This window comes from Alosa alosa, chromosome 19 (genome assembly GCF_017589495.1).
Source record: "Alosa alosa isolate M-15738 ecotype Scorff River chromosome 19, AALO_Geno_1.1, whole genome shotgun sequence".
Lineage (NCBI taxonomy): Eukaryota > Metazoa > Chordata > Actinopteri > Clupeiformes > Clupeidae > Alosa > Alosa alosa.
In genome coordinates, this window is record NC_063207.1 from 435,514 (window position 1) to 454,903 (window position 19,390).

At 41.0% G+C, this 19,390-nt stretch overlaps 2 protein-coding genes across 3 annotated transcripts in view; both read right to left on the bottom strand.

Annotated features, from left to right (window-relative positions):
- oc90 (otoconin 90) overlaps window positions 1–8,880 on the bottom strand; it is a 41,909-nt gene extending 33,029 nt beyond the window's left edge. Inside the window, exon 1 of the mRNA XM_048228210.1 lies at window positions 8,834–8,880. Coding sequence (XP_048084167.1) covers window positions 8,834–8,880 — 47 coding nt within the window. The remainder of the gene's footprint in view (window positions 1–8,833) is intronic.
- Window positions 8,881–12,415: 3,535 nt separating this feature from the next.
- Window positions 12,416–19,390, bottom strand: part of LOC125284270 (HERV-H LTR-associating protein 1) — a 69,030-nt gene continuing 62,055 nt past the window's right edge. For both annotated transcript variants that reach the window (XM_048228154.1, XM_048228153.1), the window contains one exon: window positions 12,416–12,545. In XM_048228154.1, coding sequence (XP_048084111.1) covers window positions 12,499–12,545 — 47 coding nt within the window. In that variant the 3' untranslated portion in view covers window positions 12,416–12,498. The remainder of the gene's footprint in view (window positions 12,546–19,390) is intronic.

Below are 19,390 nucleotides of genomic sequence, written 5' to 3' on the forward strand. Positions count from 1 at the left end.
CTCTAACAAAATCTGTGGATATGCGTTCATTTGGGAATCTGTGCATCTCAAAATCCTCTCGTGAATGATCCGCCATTTAACCTTAACAGAGCGGAGCTCAGCCCTATCTAGAGCCGTCTTGTGCTGGTGTGTTTGCACTTTACCCAGGGTACCCACGGAGTCTTAAAAGTATTAAAAAGTATTACATTTCATTTTCCTAAATTAAGGCCTTAAAAAGTATTGAATTTCACCTCAAAGTCTGGAATTTTTTCACGGAGGTCTTAATTTTTCAAATGATCAGTAGATTTAGTCTAATATCCTCACGTAGCATAAAACAAGGATTAAAGTTCTCCGTCGTCAGCGGATTTCAAATCAATTTGATTTTAGAAATGTCATATTTGAGATCGATGCAGATCCGTGAGAAAAAAATAGGAGGGGGTCTATCACCTTTTCTTTTCCTTTTTGAAGGCAACTACAAATATCAGGTCCGATGAATGAATGTGTGTGATGGTAGATGTTTAAAGACCTAATAGTGTTCTTGAGAACTTTCTGTGTCTCAATCAGAGATCGCCAAGAAGATACGTCAGCCATGAGAATCGCTTTGTTTATGTTGTAGCTACATCGCTTGTCTCATTGGCCTGGGGCAGTTGCTTAAAAAAAACACCGCCTGGGGGACGGCTAAAAAGTTGGATTATAGTGACAATAATCGAGACAGCTGATGAGGTTGCCCAATCCGTTTAACTTTTTGGATATGCTATTGTGAGCTCTATGTACGAACTCTGTGTTCTTTTCCATGCATCAATGTAGACAATTTCTTACTATCGCGAACTCTTGTCAGGGAGGTCATTCATTTTGGGTGTCACCTATGACTTGAACAGATAGCCTGCTATGCCACCCGATGTATATTATTGTTACAGTTTTTAATCAATGGAACTAACATTATGTGTAAATGACGCAATATAAACCGTAGCCTATGCCTCCCGTCTGTTATGACATGTACAACGTTTTTTTCACAATTTGGCGACGGAAGGTTTTGACTGAGCGATGTTCACTTCAGAGGCGTGAACAGTTTGCGACATTATTATTTTATGTTGATAAGGGGTCAGTCTTTTATGGCCTTAAGACAGCCTTGTAGCCTATTTTGCTTAGGCCTCTTATGACAGTAGGTTGTGAGCGTATGTTGACAAAAATAACCATGCAATTAAAATAGTCAACTTAAAACTTTGCTATTATTAATGTATAGCACAAACCATAACCAGTAGGCCTACCAGAACCTCGCATATTAGCGTCATGATTTGTGTGCACGTTTATCTATGGCTGACCGCTTTTTGGCGCTAAGTAGGCTACGCATGCTCTTTCATGGCATAAACACCACCTGTCCCTCACCATATCGCAATCTCTTGTCAACCTTATACAATCTGTTGCTGAAGACAAAAGCGCCCTCTCCAGATTGTCGATTTATCAGATCGCCAGACCTGTTGCATGAGCACACACAGTATTGCTGCTCATTGGAAAACTGAGTTGTCTGTAAAACTCAAAATTACCATGTTTTCATTAAATGGATGAGGCAACAAATGGAAATATGAACAAATCTAGACTGTTCTGATTCGTTACTTTGATGAGGAAATGTGAAGTCTTGCAAACTTTGATTTTATAGATTTTACTTGGTGTTGAATTTCCATATTAACAAGAAAAAAAAATCTCCCCTTTAAATACTTTTGGCCTGAAGTAATTAAATAAGAGTGTAAGTTAAAGCCTTGCTACAATATTGCTGCAGTAGAAAAGAACAGCAATGCCAATCAGCAATGGTCGGGGATGGTATTGAAATATTGTTTTGTTCATCAGGAAAACTCAATCTCAATCAAGAACACTCCTCAATTAGCCTTTATTCACATGGCGGGCCATTGGCGGCTAAAACGAGGCTACAGGGTACATAAACCATAGGATTGTTATGTTCTATGCATTTACCTGTAGGTGGCATTTATTATATAGTAACTTAAGAGTACCCCTTTAAGCCTCGTTTTGGTGTTTATTTGGTGCTTTACTTTGCTGTTTGCATCTTTTAATTAAAACCAATAGGTCGCGACCCGCAAAAGGGGTCTTTCTCTATAGGTAGATATGAACAATGTATGACTTATGGCCTGAAAAGTTTTTTTTTCACTTTAATCCCTGAAATCAACTAGGTTCTATTCCATGTAAATTTGTCCATGAAGCAGGACATTCAGGGGCTGTTTATAACGCAGAACGATTAGCGAAAGGAAGACGACAAAATATTTTATCATAAGTGCCTTTCGTTTACACGGCGACCCGCCATCGGGGCTTGAAGACGCAAAATCTGAAGACTCCTTCCAGAGTGTAGAGTTTGAAGGCGACCGGGTCGCGTCTCCGCCTAAACGGCTAAACCAAAGATCATGATTACCTCTCTGGCTAAACTGTCAAATTAGAATGTCTGTGGCGTGACGCGGGGTTCTATCACACCACCACCCAGCGGTCTGGAATGCATATCCAATCGAATATCACATACTCTTGCGTCTTCATATAAACAAAGATTTCCCCAGAATGCTTTCGTCTAAGCGTGAATAAAAAGGCGAAGCGCCACTTCTGGCGCTTCTCTTTTATCGTCACCAGATATAAACGTAGCCCTCATTCACGTTACTACTGCGGTGACAAATCTTTGCGCTGCCACTGCACTGCTGTCATGTTCATGTTGGCATGTTCAAACACTTGTAAATAGTAATTATTTGAGGTTTAATCTTACCTTTAATATTATTTATTCTATCCGAATGGGTCATGATGTAGGTATTAAATTTCATCTGAAGTGGTATTAAAAAGGTCTTAAAAAGTCTTAAATTTAGGTCTGACAATTCTGGGGGTGCGCTGGTTGGAGAAACAAATAAACAAACTCGTTAGTGGGACGAGTACATAAGTAGGCCTAGTTCTAAGTTGTGTTTTAGTATTATATTTGCATTACTTTAGCTTGGGTTTTGTATTATTACATAGAAATATGCTAACCATTCGTGGCTTCAGTTCCAGACAGGTCATCATAATAAGTTATTAAACCTTCGGGCTAACGCCTTTCATTTCTGCTGTAGCAGGTTGTTAGCTAACAGAGTAGACGGACATAAGATACAGTCTGAGGAGTTGCAGCTTTATTCAGTTACCCGCCAGTTGAAACTAAACCTAAGTTTCCCTCACAAACTCTGATTTGGTACTTATACTGTAGCTTATTCCAAGCTGAGCCGTTTATGAGAGTTTAGTCCTAAATGAAAACGCATTCAAACTCTCTAGCCACTCACTTTCGCAATTCACTGACGTCAGGTTCACTTAAAGGAGCCACACATACTGTAGGGCTAGGCTACTGTTATGTTGACTGCCGTACTATTGAGGACTATTATGAGTTCTGTCCATCATTTGGTGGTAGGTAAAATTACTGCAATAAAATTATGCTCATTAAATGCTTTCCCCAAATCACTTTTCACAATTTTTTTTCAAGAGTAATATTATCGGGTTATCAGATCGTATCGGCCACAACAAACCAATAAATATCGGTTATCGTTATCGGCCCTAAAATTCCATATCGGTGCATCTCTAGTTTTAAGTCACAGACTATGATTTTGCAATGACTAGGGATCTTGCAGGGTCACTATTTACAAGACTGCAACTAGATTACTTTAAATTATTACCCATCGTGCAATTGATAAACAGGAATTGAAATGATAGCCTACTAAACTCAAAGTCGTATTTTCGTGTTTCTGCAGCATTGTTTAATGCGTGACATCCCTAACCGATATAGAGTTGTTCTGTCAAATGGAAGAGCCGACTAAATATGTATAAGAAATGACCAATATTATAAGAATAACAAATAATCATATAAGCTACAGCTGTCGCCTACTTTGCCCCTTCCTGTTTGGTGTTGGAGAGAGGTCACTATTGGTTTTCATAGTTCACATCACTATTTGCATGAGCCACGACTAGAAAGACTTGCGATAATATCAAACATGTTTGATATTGTCATAACGACAAAACTAGAAAAGGACTGACTCCGACTGACTTAAAACCGCTAAGATTGGCACCTTACGCTTAACGATCTAGTTGACGGGAGAGTGCCACAATTCCAGTACAACTCCCATGATTTCTGTCCGACTTTGGAAATTTAGTTGCCGACTGTGAAAACAGACCAAAATCGTACAATGTAAGGCCGCCATAAAGTCTAGGCGCTCAACCTTATGACATTAGGTGCACCAGTGCGACCCAGGAAAAATTTTAGTCGCACCCTTAAAAATTGCGAATGTGACCAAATTGGTCGCACTCTGGAGCCCTGATATGTGTATATGTGTGTGTGTGTGTGTGTGTACCTGGGCAGTGGTTGTGCAGGTCAGGCTGGAAGGAGGTATTAGCGAAGCAGCTGATAGCAGATTGGTCGCAATCACAGAATGCTCCCTCACACCAGTCAGATGCATCCGCGACTTAGAGCAGAAATCAGATCAATCAACCAATCAGCCAATCAATCAATTAACCAATCAATCAATCAATTAACCAATCAATAAATCAATCAACTAATTGTTCAATTAATTAATTAACCAATCAATCAATCAGACACATGAGCCAATAAGAACAGAAATCAGATTAATCAATCAATCCAGGGCTAATCAACTTCCATCCCAAACGGGCCAGATAGGAACCCACTGGGTCTTTTGGGGGCCACACCAAATAAATATGACTCCTGTTGTGGTTAAATTGATTGATTGATTTTACAGCTTTGCACATTAGAACCATAAAAAGACAGGATAACCCAATAAAGCCCTGAGGTTACCTTCTATTGTGGTCCCTTAGTGAGGCATACCACACATCAATCACCACATCCATACTACACATCAATCACCACATCCATACTACTACACAATCACCACATCCATACTACACATCAATCACCACATCCATACTACACATCAATCACCATATCCATACTACTACACAATCACCACATCCATACTACACATCAATCACCACATCCATACTACTACATCAATCACCACATCCATACTACAACAATCACCACATCCATACTACATCAATCACCACATCCATACTACACATCAATCACCACATCCATACTACTACACATCAATCACCACATCCATACTACTACACAATCACCACACCCATACTACTACACATCAATCACCACATCCATACTACACATCAATCACCACATCCATACTACATCCAATCACCACATCCATACTACACATCAATCACCACATCCATACTACTACACATCAATCACCACATCCATACTACACATCAATCACCACATCCATACCACACATCCATCACCACATCCATACTACTACACAATCACCACATCCATACTACACATCAATCACCACATCCATACTACTACATCAATCACCACATCCATACTACACATCAATCACCACATCCATACCACACATCAATCACCACATCCATACCACACATCCATCACCACATCCATACTACTACACAATCACCACATCCATACCACACATCAATCACCACATCCATACTACTACACACATCAATCAATTACATCCATACATACATCAAATTAACTTATACTACAAACATCATCCATACTACCACATCAATCACCACATCCATACCACACATCAATCACCACATCCATACTACACATCAATCACCACATCCATACTACTACACAATCACCACATCCATACCACACATCAATCACCACATCCATACTACACAATCACCACATCCATACCACACATCAATCACCACATCCATACTACTACACAATCACCACATCCATACTACACATCAATCTACCATGATCCATACCATACATCCATCACCACACATCCTATACTACTACACATCAATCACCACATCCATACCACACTTAATCACCACATCCTCATTTACATCAATCATTCACATCCATACTACACATCAATCACCACATCCATACCACACATCAATCACCACATCCATACTACCAATCAATCACCACATCCATACTACCACACAATCACCACATCCATACTACACATCAATCACCACATCCATACTACACATCAATCACCACACAATCCATACCAATATTAATAAATATCCATACTAATACACAATCACCATATCCATATTAATACACAATCACCATATCCATATTTTAATAAATATCAATCACTACATCTATATTTTACAACACAATTACCACATCCATATTACTACACAATCACTCACATCCATATTTACATCAATCACCATATCCATACCACACATCCATCACCATATCCATATTTACTACAACACAATCACCACATCCATACTACACAATCATCTACATCCATATTACACATCAATCAATTAATACATACTACCACACATCAATCAATTACATCTTATACACATCAATCACCACATCCATACTATCAATCACCACATCCATACTACACATCAATCACCACATCCATACTACTACACATCAATCACCACATCCATACTACACATCAATCACCACATCCATACTACTACACAATCACCACATCCATACTACACATCAATCACCACATCCATACTATAACAATCACCTCATCCATACTACTACACAATCATCATATCCATACTTACAATAATCCCCTACATCCATATTTAATACACATCAATCACCACATCCATAATATAACAATCACCACATCCATATTTACAACAATCACCACATCCATACTAATCAATCACCACATCCATACTACATCAATCACCACATCCATACTACACATCAATCACCACATCCATACTACAACACACAATCACCACATCCATACTACTACACAATCACCACATCCATACTACACATCAATCACCACATCCATACTACACATCAATCACCACATCCATACTAATACACAATCACCACATCCATACTACTACACATCAATCACCACATCCATATTTTACTACACAATCAATTACATCCATAATACTACAACACAATCACCACATACATACTACTACACATCAATCACCACATCCATACTATCAATCACCTCATCCATACTACTACACAATCACCACATCCATACTACAACAATCCCCACATCCATACTACTACACATCAATCACCACATCCATACTACAACAATCACCACATCCATACTACTACACAATCACCACATCCATACTACACATCAATCACCACATCCATACTACACATCAATCACCACATCCATACTACAACACAATCACCACATCCATACTACTACACAATCACCACATCCATACCACACATCAATCACCACATCCATACTAATACACAATCACCACATCCATACTACTACACATCAATCACCACATCCATACTACTACACAATCACCACATCCATACTACAACACAATCACCACATACATACTACCACACATCAATCACCACATCCATACTACACATCAATCACCACATCCATACCATCAATCACCACATCCATACTACACATCAATCACCACATCCATACTACTACACATCAATCACCACATCCATACTACACATCAATCACCATATCCATACTACTACACAATCACCACATCCATACTACACATCAATCACCACATCCATACTATAACAATCACCTCATCCATACTACTACACAATCACCACATCCATACTACAACAATCCCCACATCCATACTACTACACATCAATCACCACATCCATACTACACATCAATCACCACATCCATACTACAACAATCACCACATCCATACTACTACACAATCACCACATCCATACTACAACAATCACCACATCCATACTACTACACAATCACCACATCCATACTACACATCAATCACCACATCCATACTACACATCAATCACCACATCCATAGCACTACAACACAATCACCACATCCATACTACAACAATCACCACATCCATACTACAACACAATCACCACATCCATACTACACATCAATCACCACATCCATACTACTACAATCACCACATCCATACTACTACAATCAATCACCACATCCATACTACAACATAATCACCACATCCATAGTACAACACAATCACCACATCCATACTACTACACATCAATCACCACATCCATACTACACATCAATCACCACATCCATACTACTACACATCAACACCACATCCATACTACAACACAATCACCACATCCATCACCACATCCATACTACAACACAATCACCACATCCATACTACAGAATCACCACATCCATACTACAACACAATCACCACATCCATACTACTACACATCAATCACCACATCCATACTACACATAACACAATCACCACATCCATACTACACATCAATCACCACATCCATACTACAACACAATCACCACATCCATACTACTACACAATCACCACATCCATACTACTACACAATCACCACATCCATACTACTACACAATCACCACATCCATACTACTACACATCAATCACCACATCCATACTACACATCAATCACCACATCCATACTACACATTAATCACCACATCCATACTAATACACAATCACCACATCCATGCTGTAATCACCGCATCCGTACTGCAACACGAAAATCCACCTCATCCATACTACTACAAATCAATCACCACATCCATACTACACATCAATCACCACATCCATACTACACATCAACACCACATCCATACTACAACACAATCACCACATCCATCACCACATCCATACTACAACACAATCACCACATCCATACTACAACACAATCACCACATCCATACTACTACCAGAATCACCACATCCATACTACAACACAATCACCACATCCATACTACTACACATCAATCACCACATCCGTACTGCAACCTGATCACCATCCCGTACTGCGCATCAATCACCACATCCATACTACTACACAATCACCACATCCATACTACACTTCAATCACTACATCCATACTACAACACAATCACCACATGCATACTACACATCAATCATGTAGGAGCAGGTGAAGTTGGTGTGTGTGTGTTACCACAGCTGGTTGTGTGAATGTAGGAGCAGGTGAAGTTGGTGTGTGTTGGAAATCTTCGGCTGCAGTTCTGAAGCTTCAGTTCCTCATGGCATCTTCTGTGTAGCAGACAGCACCTGCACACACACACACAAACACACACTCACACATGCACGCGCGCACACACATACAAACACACACACACACACACACACACACACACACACACACACACACACACACATCACCATCTGACCAGCTTTTGAAACGTTACCTGAAGCACCTCTCATGGCCAAAATGAAGTGTGCATGTGTGTAAGTGAGAGAGATACCTGTGGGTATTGTAATATGTCAATGTGTGTCAATCGCGTCTCGATCATCAATACAATTCTTGCATCAACAATATCAACCATACCTATTATTGTTATCCGTATGATAATTATCTTGGGCGTGCCTGTCGAGGGGATCTGTACTCTCTCCAGGTGTGTTGTGATAGGTGCAGTGGCATCCATAGTTACTGAGGTGGGCGGGGCAGGGGGCGGAGCTACAGCGTAGCTGCGCCGAGAACAGAAGCAGATTGGCCAGATCCCCAAACACGTCATTCAGCCACGAGAACCTCAACCCAGCACAGCCTGCACACACACACACACACACACACACACACACACACACTCACGCAAGCACGCACACACACACAAACACACAGGCACGCAAGCACGCATGCACACACACACGCGACGCGATGCACACGCCATGACGCTTTTACCGCACACGACGCGCACACACACACACACACACACACACACAAACACACAGGGAAAACGCAAGCACGCCGCAAGCATATGCGCGATGCGACGCATGACACACGCAAACAACACACACACACACACACACACAGCAGGTACATGTACATACACAAACAAACACATACGATGTTTTAGATTTATGAAGAGGGAATGAATAATTATTTAAATTATATTATTGCATCCATTTGAACAATTGCAAAGTTATAAAAATAGGTCAAATGTTTTGTTGGATGTAAGGAATTAAAGGTCCTATGAGCGACCAAAGGACGTACACCCTATTAATGACCTAATGCACATTACATATCAATACATTAAAAAGGACAAATACTTGTACATCTGAATACAAGTATTTTTAAAAGCAAGTACTTCTGTACTTCAACTTAAGTAAAAAATAGGACTTAGCAACTTTCCATATTTGACATGGTGCATCTATACTTTCACTTAAAGAAGAAGTTTGGTGTGATATTGACCTAAAGTGTGTTGAAACATGATACAGAGTGTAAACTTTTGTCTAATAGCTCATCTCGGCTTGTCCCCTGCACTCCGAAATCTGGCGCTAGTTAGCCGATGCTACCAACAGGTTTTCAATGCCTCGGGCATTGGCCTAGCCATGCAAATAAATCACTGTTTTACACCATTTACGAGGCTCAAAGTAGCTCCACACTTCATTGGTAGACTTCCGAGGGCCCTGACATTTAAAACGAGACATTGAGAACTTTGAAAAAGCACTGGTAGTTTATTTACAAGACGATTTATACAGACAGTACCTTCAGGAAGTTTACCGATTCACCGCCATCTTGAATTTAGTCACGATAAGTCGGCGGCGAAAGTAAGAATGAACAGGTATGATAAGGATCAGATTCCAAAAATAATTCGGTGGAAATGCATGGATTCCAGTTTCTTCCAGTAGCAGCAACTGGAATCCATGCATTTCCACGGAATTATTTTTGGAATGTCAGGCCCCTCGTGTGTGTGTGTGTGTACAAAGATCCTTACTGATGAGCAGTTCTGTAGTGATGTCATCAGTGTGACACAACTCTGCTCCAGCACTGAAGACTGCAAAAAACAGTTACACACACACACACCCAAACAAACACACACATGCATGCACACACACACACACACACGCATGCACACACACACGCACACAAACATGCACGCACGCACACACACACACACACACAAACAATGAATACAGAGAACACACACTCACACAAATATAGATGACACTCATATGCACACACCCACAGGCACGTGGTATCATTTCTATAAAAGTTTCTCATGTTTCAGTTTAACCTGCGTGTGCTATGAGAATAAAGTAATCTTTCCTTGCACACACACACACACACACACACACACACATAACGTACAAAAGTGCACCTCACACATAATAGCACACACTTACACACTTACCAAGTAGCAGATTCAGATAATATCACACACTTACACATTTACACACTTACCAAGTAGCAGATTCATAAGTAGAAGCAACATGGTATCTGAGACACACACACATACACACACACGTGAGAAAAGCACCATAATTCCATCTTACTTTACCCATGAAAACATACTTAACAGACACAATAACCTCTCTCTAATACACACACACAGAATTCTCTAACACACACAATTCTCTCTCTCCAACACACACACACACACATTTAACTCTATGTAACTCACACACACTCTCTCTCTCACATACACACACTTAACTCTATGTAACTCACACACTCTCTCTCTCTCACACACACACACTTAACACTACATAACTCACACACACACACACACACACTTAACTCTATGTAACTCAGACACACTCTCTCTCTCTCACACACACTTAACTCTACCAAACTCACACACACTCTCTCTCTCACACACACACACTTAACTCTATGTAACTCACACACTCTCTCTCTCACACACACACACACACACTTAACTGCTCAGTTGCTGCTGGGTCTTACCTGTTGGTTCTTGGCAAACTGAGTCTCCTTCAAACTGACGAGCTGCCTTTTATTCCCCCCCCCCCCCCCCCACACACACACACACACTCCCATACATACCAGCAATAACAACACACACACACACACTCTCCCATACATACTAGCAATAACAACACACACACACACACTCTCCCATACGCACCAGCAACCACAACAAAAGACCTCTGTGGCAGGGTCAAAGGTCGGGTCAATCTTCCATCAGGGTCAGCACATCCCAGGTGCACCACAGAGGCCACATTACACAGAACAATGTGTGTGTGTGTATGTGTGTGTGTGAGTGTATGTGTGTGTGAATGTATGTGTGTATGTGTGAGTGCATGTGTGTGTGTGTGAATGTGTGTGTGTGAACATTATTCTCTCTATCCTGAGAAAATCAAACCTGTGTGTGTGTATTTGTGTGTATTGTGTGGTGTATGTGTATTTGTGTGTGTGTGTGTATTGTGTGGTGTATGTGTGTGTATGTGTATATGTGTGTGTGTGTGTGTGCATTTGTGTGTGTTGTCTGGTGTGTGTGTGTGGTGAAATACTCAAACACACAGTGGAAGAAAGTACATTTTCTTTTTTATTTCATTTTTAGATTCACAGATACAGTGAGCACAAATGACCCCACACACACACACACACACACACACACACACACACACACACACACACACACACACACACAATGAAGCATGCTTGAGTGTTCTGGGGTGACTTCAGAAGATCACTGTTTCTTCACACACATCCGGGACAGGCAGCGCTGTTTCAGGCCTGTGGGACGGACACACACACACACACGTCAGGCCCGGCTTTGCATCAAGTCTAGACAGCAGCTGATTGGCAGGACTGTTTAAAAACATCTCCTGCCAGTTGTTCGCTCTCTGCCATGCACAGCTCTGCTGGGCTCTGCTCTGCGCAGTGCGTCTGCTCTGCTCTGCTCTGCTTGGCTCTGCTCTGCGCAGTGCGTCTGCTCTGCTTGACTGGGCTTTGCTCTGCTGGGCTCTGCTCTGCTCTGCTGGGCTCTGCTCTGCTTGACTGGGCTTTGCTCTGGCCTCCATGATGGCGGCAGCACCATCCTATTTGCATTACACATAGTCTACACTTTACTGATCTGCACTACACTTTTGATTAGCTTTCTTTTGCTTCTCATTTACTGACTTGATACACTTATTTAATCAAAGTATGTTTTCATCGTACAGTGGGCAGTGCTTCGAATTGGCCAGCTTCACTTTCATGGTCGGCGATGGGATCACAGCGGTATCCATCTGTGCGACTTTAATTTGTATTTTTCCAGTGAGGCGCTGCAACAACCCAAACAACGGTAGATGGCTCAAGTGAGCAGGGTGTCTCTCAAAAAAGAAATGGAGCCTGGAAAACCCTACACAGACTTCACTACAGACTTTAGCAGACTGGTTTAGAAATAATGTAATAGCCAGAAATATGCCTGCCCTAATAAAGAAATATTTGGTTAACTGCAGTGAATCCCGTTTGCAGCCGTAGAGGCATGGGACAAATTAAACATTCTGGTTTTCTCCGAAAAGTAACGATGATAGACAGACATCATTTGGACAAAATATAGAGTATTAACCTCCGTTGCTCAGCCAAATGCCTTCCTGTTCGTCCTGTTATCACAGAGTTAGGCCTACAGGCGATAAACGATTTTTGATGGTCACAAGTTTACTTCATTAGGGACTGTTAATTTATTTATTTAAAGGGGCTACCGGAGGAGTTTGGGGAGCATTAGTCCAAAAAGGCGTGACCCTCCTCGCCAACAATACATTTTTCTATGACCCTCCAAAGTGATTATGAAAAAATCACTGTCAACTTTTCTGGGTTTATCGCCTACTGTATTTTAACGTTTTTCACATATTTGGCCATAAGCCGTTTATCATAGGCTATCACGAAACCAAACTACAAAGGCGAACACTTTAACAGGGAATTAATTGGGCATGAATCATGCTGAGCGCTATTTCGCTACCTTAGAATAATAAGGTTCTATCTGCGTTTGAGTAGGTACAACCGGACGATTGAAAGCGGAGACGAATGAAACATTCGGTTTTCTCCGAGTGCAACGATGATAGACAGTCATCATTTGGACAAAACATGGAGCATATTAACCTCAGTTGCTCAGCCAAATGCCTTCCTGTTACGTCCTGGTATCAACGGAGATTCTGGCGATAAGCGATTTTTTGATGGTCACAAGTTTACTTCATTAGCGGTTTATTTTTTTTTGGATTATTAAAGAGTGTTTTTCATTTAAAGGTTTGACTTAGGTGCTTATTCAGTAGAGCATTTAGTGCTCTCCCCAATCCCAGACGTTCACATTGCATGTTTGTTTGTAATGGATGCAACCATGAGATAGGCTATCGTTTGACAATAAGTTGTTAACAGAACCAAGACATATAGCCCAGCAGCAATCTAGGGACTGATCGTTATTTATTGAAGGGGCCACCGGAGGAATTTTGAGTGCTTCAGTTGGAAGTTGCATGACCCTCTCTTGCCTGCTAGAAATTGTTCAATGACCCTCCGACAGAATTGTTAAAAAGACATGACCCTCCCTGCCAATTGTCTTCCCAGCGCCACAACCACACACTTTGTGATAACATTCTTAAATCAATCTTTCCCGTGAGCTTGCATGCTACCAGTCCTTCCTTTTCAAATGTGTTGCGCCTGTTTGCACAATTTCACAAATAATCATATGTGATTAATAGTATGACAAATAATCCCTGTGCGGGGACGAAACAATGAATGCCAACTTTTTTCCGTGTTTATCGCATTATTTTAACTTTCCCGCTGTCTTGCCGTTTTTAATGTTTTCCGTAGAATATCCCATATTTTAATACTCTCATAACAGCCCTGCCATGGCCTGTCTCTGTGTTGCCCTGTTGCTACCCCTTGCCCTTCCAACTAAAACAGATGTCTTCAAATCATCGTTTTCCTTTGCTTGAAGGCGAACTTAGAGTGATGTTAACCTATTTAAGTTTAACTTATTGCTGATTGCCGTGAGAGCACGATTCATTGGCGCTTGCATGTTCGGCCTTATGTATTCACGGCGCACCTGAGGCTACTCAGCTGCAAGAGAAATAATTTCCCCTCTTTGTATGTTCACTGCAAGTTGGCCTACCATAACTTACCAACTCTGCACTGTAGACTGGCTATTTATATTTTTCTGTGAAATAAGCAAATGTATTTGTTCAACTTTATGAAGCAGAATTACGCATAGGGTACTTGGAACATAATACATTTGACAAAGGACAGATGAATGTTGCTAGTGACAAAATATTAACTTTCAGTGTTTTACGATGTCTTTGTCATGGGGAAGTGTTTTTCCCCATGCATTTATTCTAGGTTACTGTCAGTGACTGCCGTGAGAGAAGCGGGTTCTGTGTTTCGTTCATGTCCGTGACTGACGCGAGAGAAGCGGGGTGTTGTGTTGTGTTGTGTTGCGTTAATTTATTTTCATTTGGGCATACCGTGCCGTGCCGTCCACAGCTCTTCAGTTCTGACAAAGCCAAAATTACTCCTTTTGAAACAATGAGTGCAGGAAGGGGGGGGGGGGGTGTCCCAAGCAGCTTTCAGCCATAAGGCTCCTTTGAGAACATTTCAATTCACCCGACACTAATATTCAAAATGTTGAAAACTATTTCGGCATAGCCTATAAAGCAGTTTAATTAAATGGAATGTTAGTTGTAAACAAACGAGCTACTTGGTGAGGTTTGGCCTCACAGATCTTTCGTGCCTTAGATGGCAGGAAAAATCTTCACGATAGGCCTATTAACTAACCACCCGATTCACGTTGGCTGGGGGGAAGGGGGGGCCATCAGACAATTGTGCCCAGTTAATCCGGCCCTTCCCCCAAAAAATCACACCTTCCCACCTCTGACAGCTTAAAAGAAGTCAAGAGGACTCTTACTCACAGACCTATTCACAAACCTGCGGTTTTGAAATCCTATGCAGCTACAGGAGCTTCCAATCGCGAGGAAGCAATTTTGCATTGTAGGCATAACTAACATGCAATAATAGCCGCCAACAACAACCAAAACTAGGCTAATCATTGTCAACATGTAAATTAAATGTAACATTATTGTGAATCAAATTAAAATGTTCTCTTTTGCAAACGTAGGCATAGTAACAGAATAATTTAATAATGTTACAAGATACTACATCAATCCATTATGTTTCATTGGGCTACTAGGCTATTTGTTTTGCCTTGATTCATTTAGGCTAGGCCTTTTTATTCAGGGGCCATATTCACAAAGAATTTTAAGGCTAAAAGTAGCTCCTAACTGGCGAATTTAGGAGCAACTCCTAAAAATAATGGGCGTGTCACTCCTAACTTTAGGACTCCTAATTTTTTCACAAAAAGTAATTCACGAAGCATTTTAGACCTAAAAGTAGCACCTAAGTCTGGGACAGCTTAAGTCGAGAGGACTCCTAACTCACTAAGACCTATTCATAAACAGCTTTTTTGTGGCATTTTACGTTGCGATGTTTTGAAATAGCCTATGCGCAACAGGAGCTTCCAATTGCGAGGGAACAATTTTGCATTCATAAAAGGGATGCAGTAACGCCACCAACACAAACTGCTCATTGTTAACATGGAAATGAAATGTAACGTTTCATTGTGAATCAAATTAAAATGTTCTCCTCTTTGCAAACGTAGCCTAGGGATATGGTGACAGATTAATTTAATAATGTTGCAAAGGTAGACTACTGCATCAATCCATAGGCCTATGTTTCATTAGGCTACTAAGCTATTTGTTTTGCCTTACTCTTTATTCATTTAGGCTAGGCCTTTTTATTCAGTTATTAATCATCTTCCGTCCTTCACACTACTTGTGTAGCGCACGCATTCTCCGACCTGTCACCTGTCAGTCATCATCGGAAGAGAGGTGTTTGGAATTCCCGCGTTACAATCGTCAGCCAATCAAGGTGGTCACTTCAGTCAAGCTCGTGCATGAGTAATGGCGTCATCCATAGCCACGTAAGACTCACCCTAGTTTAGGAGTTGTCTGAAAGGCTTTGTGAATAACTTTAAGAGAAAACTCCAATCTAAAAAATCTTTAAGTGCGATTTAGGAGTAGCCTACTCCTAGTAGTAAGATAAAAGCCTTTGTGAATAGCCTACGGCCCCAGTTATTCATCATCTTCCGTCCTTGTGTGTAGCTTGACGCATTCTGAGACCTGTCACTCATCATCGTAAGGGAGGTGTTTGGAATCATGCCCGCGTTACAATCATCAGCCAATCAAGGTGGTCACGCTTGCCCATTTACCCAAATTAATGGTCGAATATTACTGATGATCATTGTTATTTAAGAACATGCAGTGTCGCGAGGGTACCAAAAACATCTTGCTCGTAAAAAGCATCATAACGCACATTCTGGCGGGTCTGTTATTTACTGTAGGCTGCAAACCACATGCCTTTTATTTTGGGCAAGACTGCATTTATTCATTCATTCATTCAACCTTTATTTATTCTCGAGGGTCATTGAGGAAGCCCTCATTTTCAATGAAGCCTAAAATTACAGAAGGAAGCAAAGCGCTCCACAAACAAGACAACATTCGAGGCCTTCTGTTGAAGAATTTTATATAAAGCCTGGCGCTGACAGTAATCCTCCTGCCCCTGATAGGCCTACCACAGCTGTGGATAGTGTGGAATGTTCAAGTAATAACACAATCCAATGTGTGTCTCAATTGTCCCCCGCTGACCACCTCACACATTTCTCTAGATTTTGCAACGAACTTACATGACACAATGCCATAAAATATGCCAGTTTTAGGACAGAATAATGTTTGTAATGATACCAGGTAGGCCAGGTATTGTCGAAGGTGCATGGTGAAGTGAAATTCTTCCTTTGGAAAACAAACATTTGCCGATATCATCGCCGATCATCAGAATATTGCAATAGATTCTGTGTTCTGGACTGCAGGTAACTTGTTAAGCCAGTGGTTATCAAACTTTTATTTCATTCCCCACTTTGATCAAGGGGCATGACTGATGATAGTGGAGATAACGTGTTATCCCGAGGCTTTTGCAAGTCAGCATCTTCGACGGTAGTCTATTAAAAATTAAAAAAAGTTTTCGATGTCCCAAACGGAGAGCCATACTTTTATTGTTTTTAAACACGACCTCTATGCTACTCACAAAAATGTAGGCATGGGGACATGATGAAGTAGGTTATCCAACTGTCGCGGTGTTAAATTATTGTGATTACGTAGCCAGTGGTTTTCAAACATTATGTGTGACTCGGACATCTAACTAAATGCAACAGGCTCATATCGTCCCTCGTGATTCTTAAAATGAGGACCAGTGTTTTGTCAAATTGCAAATAGCTATTCGTTTTAACTATTTTTTTTATGATAGTAGCCTATAAAAAAAGCACTTTATACTATCTTAATATTGGAATATGGGGAGGGAAGTGGCGGCGTCTGCAGTCAGCCAAATATGAATGTAATTCTGCGGCATAAAGAAGATGTAATTGTTTATCGTACAGAAAAATAAAAATGACATGTCAAGCAGTCAATTGACTACATTGCAGTCAAGAAGTAGGGCAAATTAATTTACTGAAACCAAAGCGTGGGTCATAGTTGTCTAAGCCTCTATTCGTAGCCTGTTAAAAACGTCGCCAGATAGTATTAAATCGGCAACAACATTGTTTTCTGCAGAAGCCTTCCCAAGGCTACAGATTAATTCTGAACAGTTATTTCTCTACTGGCTCAATTATCACACCACTGTTTTGATTTGCGTGGTTGCGTTAACCCCAACACTGACAATAATGTAGACAGCAAATTCGATTTCGATTTTTGTGTAGTCAAATAAGCCATACCCAAGTAGCCTAAATCGAGGTAATGTTTAATTATGCGATTTATTTTGTTATGAATTCATAGGCTGGGATTACTCGGCAACAATTATGTAGGGACGGCAGGCAGAAGCGATGTACAGTGGCAGAGCGGCGCACAGTGGCTGAAAGTGGTACTAAAGCTTCTACCGCGGCTTCGCCCAGCGTAATCTTGTGAATGAAGTGGTCATTTGAAAGCGATGCCCACTGTATAAGTCAATGTTTCAATAAATTATTTTGGATTAGCGACAAGTTCTTTAAATGTTTTCAACACCCTTGAATGTCATACACCACTGGAAAGCTTAGATAACCAGGATTCAGAGGCGTATCAAGCTTTTTAAAAGTGTGGGGGTTGTGGGATAGGAAAATGAAACAATCTGGCCAAATTATAAATAACTCCCTACAGGGACGTTGTAAGTATTTTCTGAGAGGGGTGTGGACTATATTGGTGTCCGGGAGTTTCTCCCCTGAAAAGAAAAATTGAGATTCTGATCGCTAAACACACCATTTTAATGCAGTTTGGGAGGGAGAGAAGAAGCAGCGCCCCTCATATGTGTGGCTCATGTGGCATGTAGGCCGACATGATCTACCTGCTATCACTTCACTATTTGGCACTACCCTCATATGTGTGGCTCATGTGGCATGTACTGTAGGCCGACATGATCTACCTGCTATCACTTCACCATTTGGCACTACCCTCATATGCGGCTCATGTGACATGTAGGCCTATTACGATCTACCTGCTATCACTTCACTATTTGGCACTACCCTCATATGT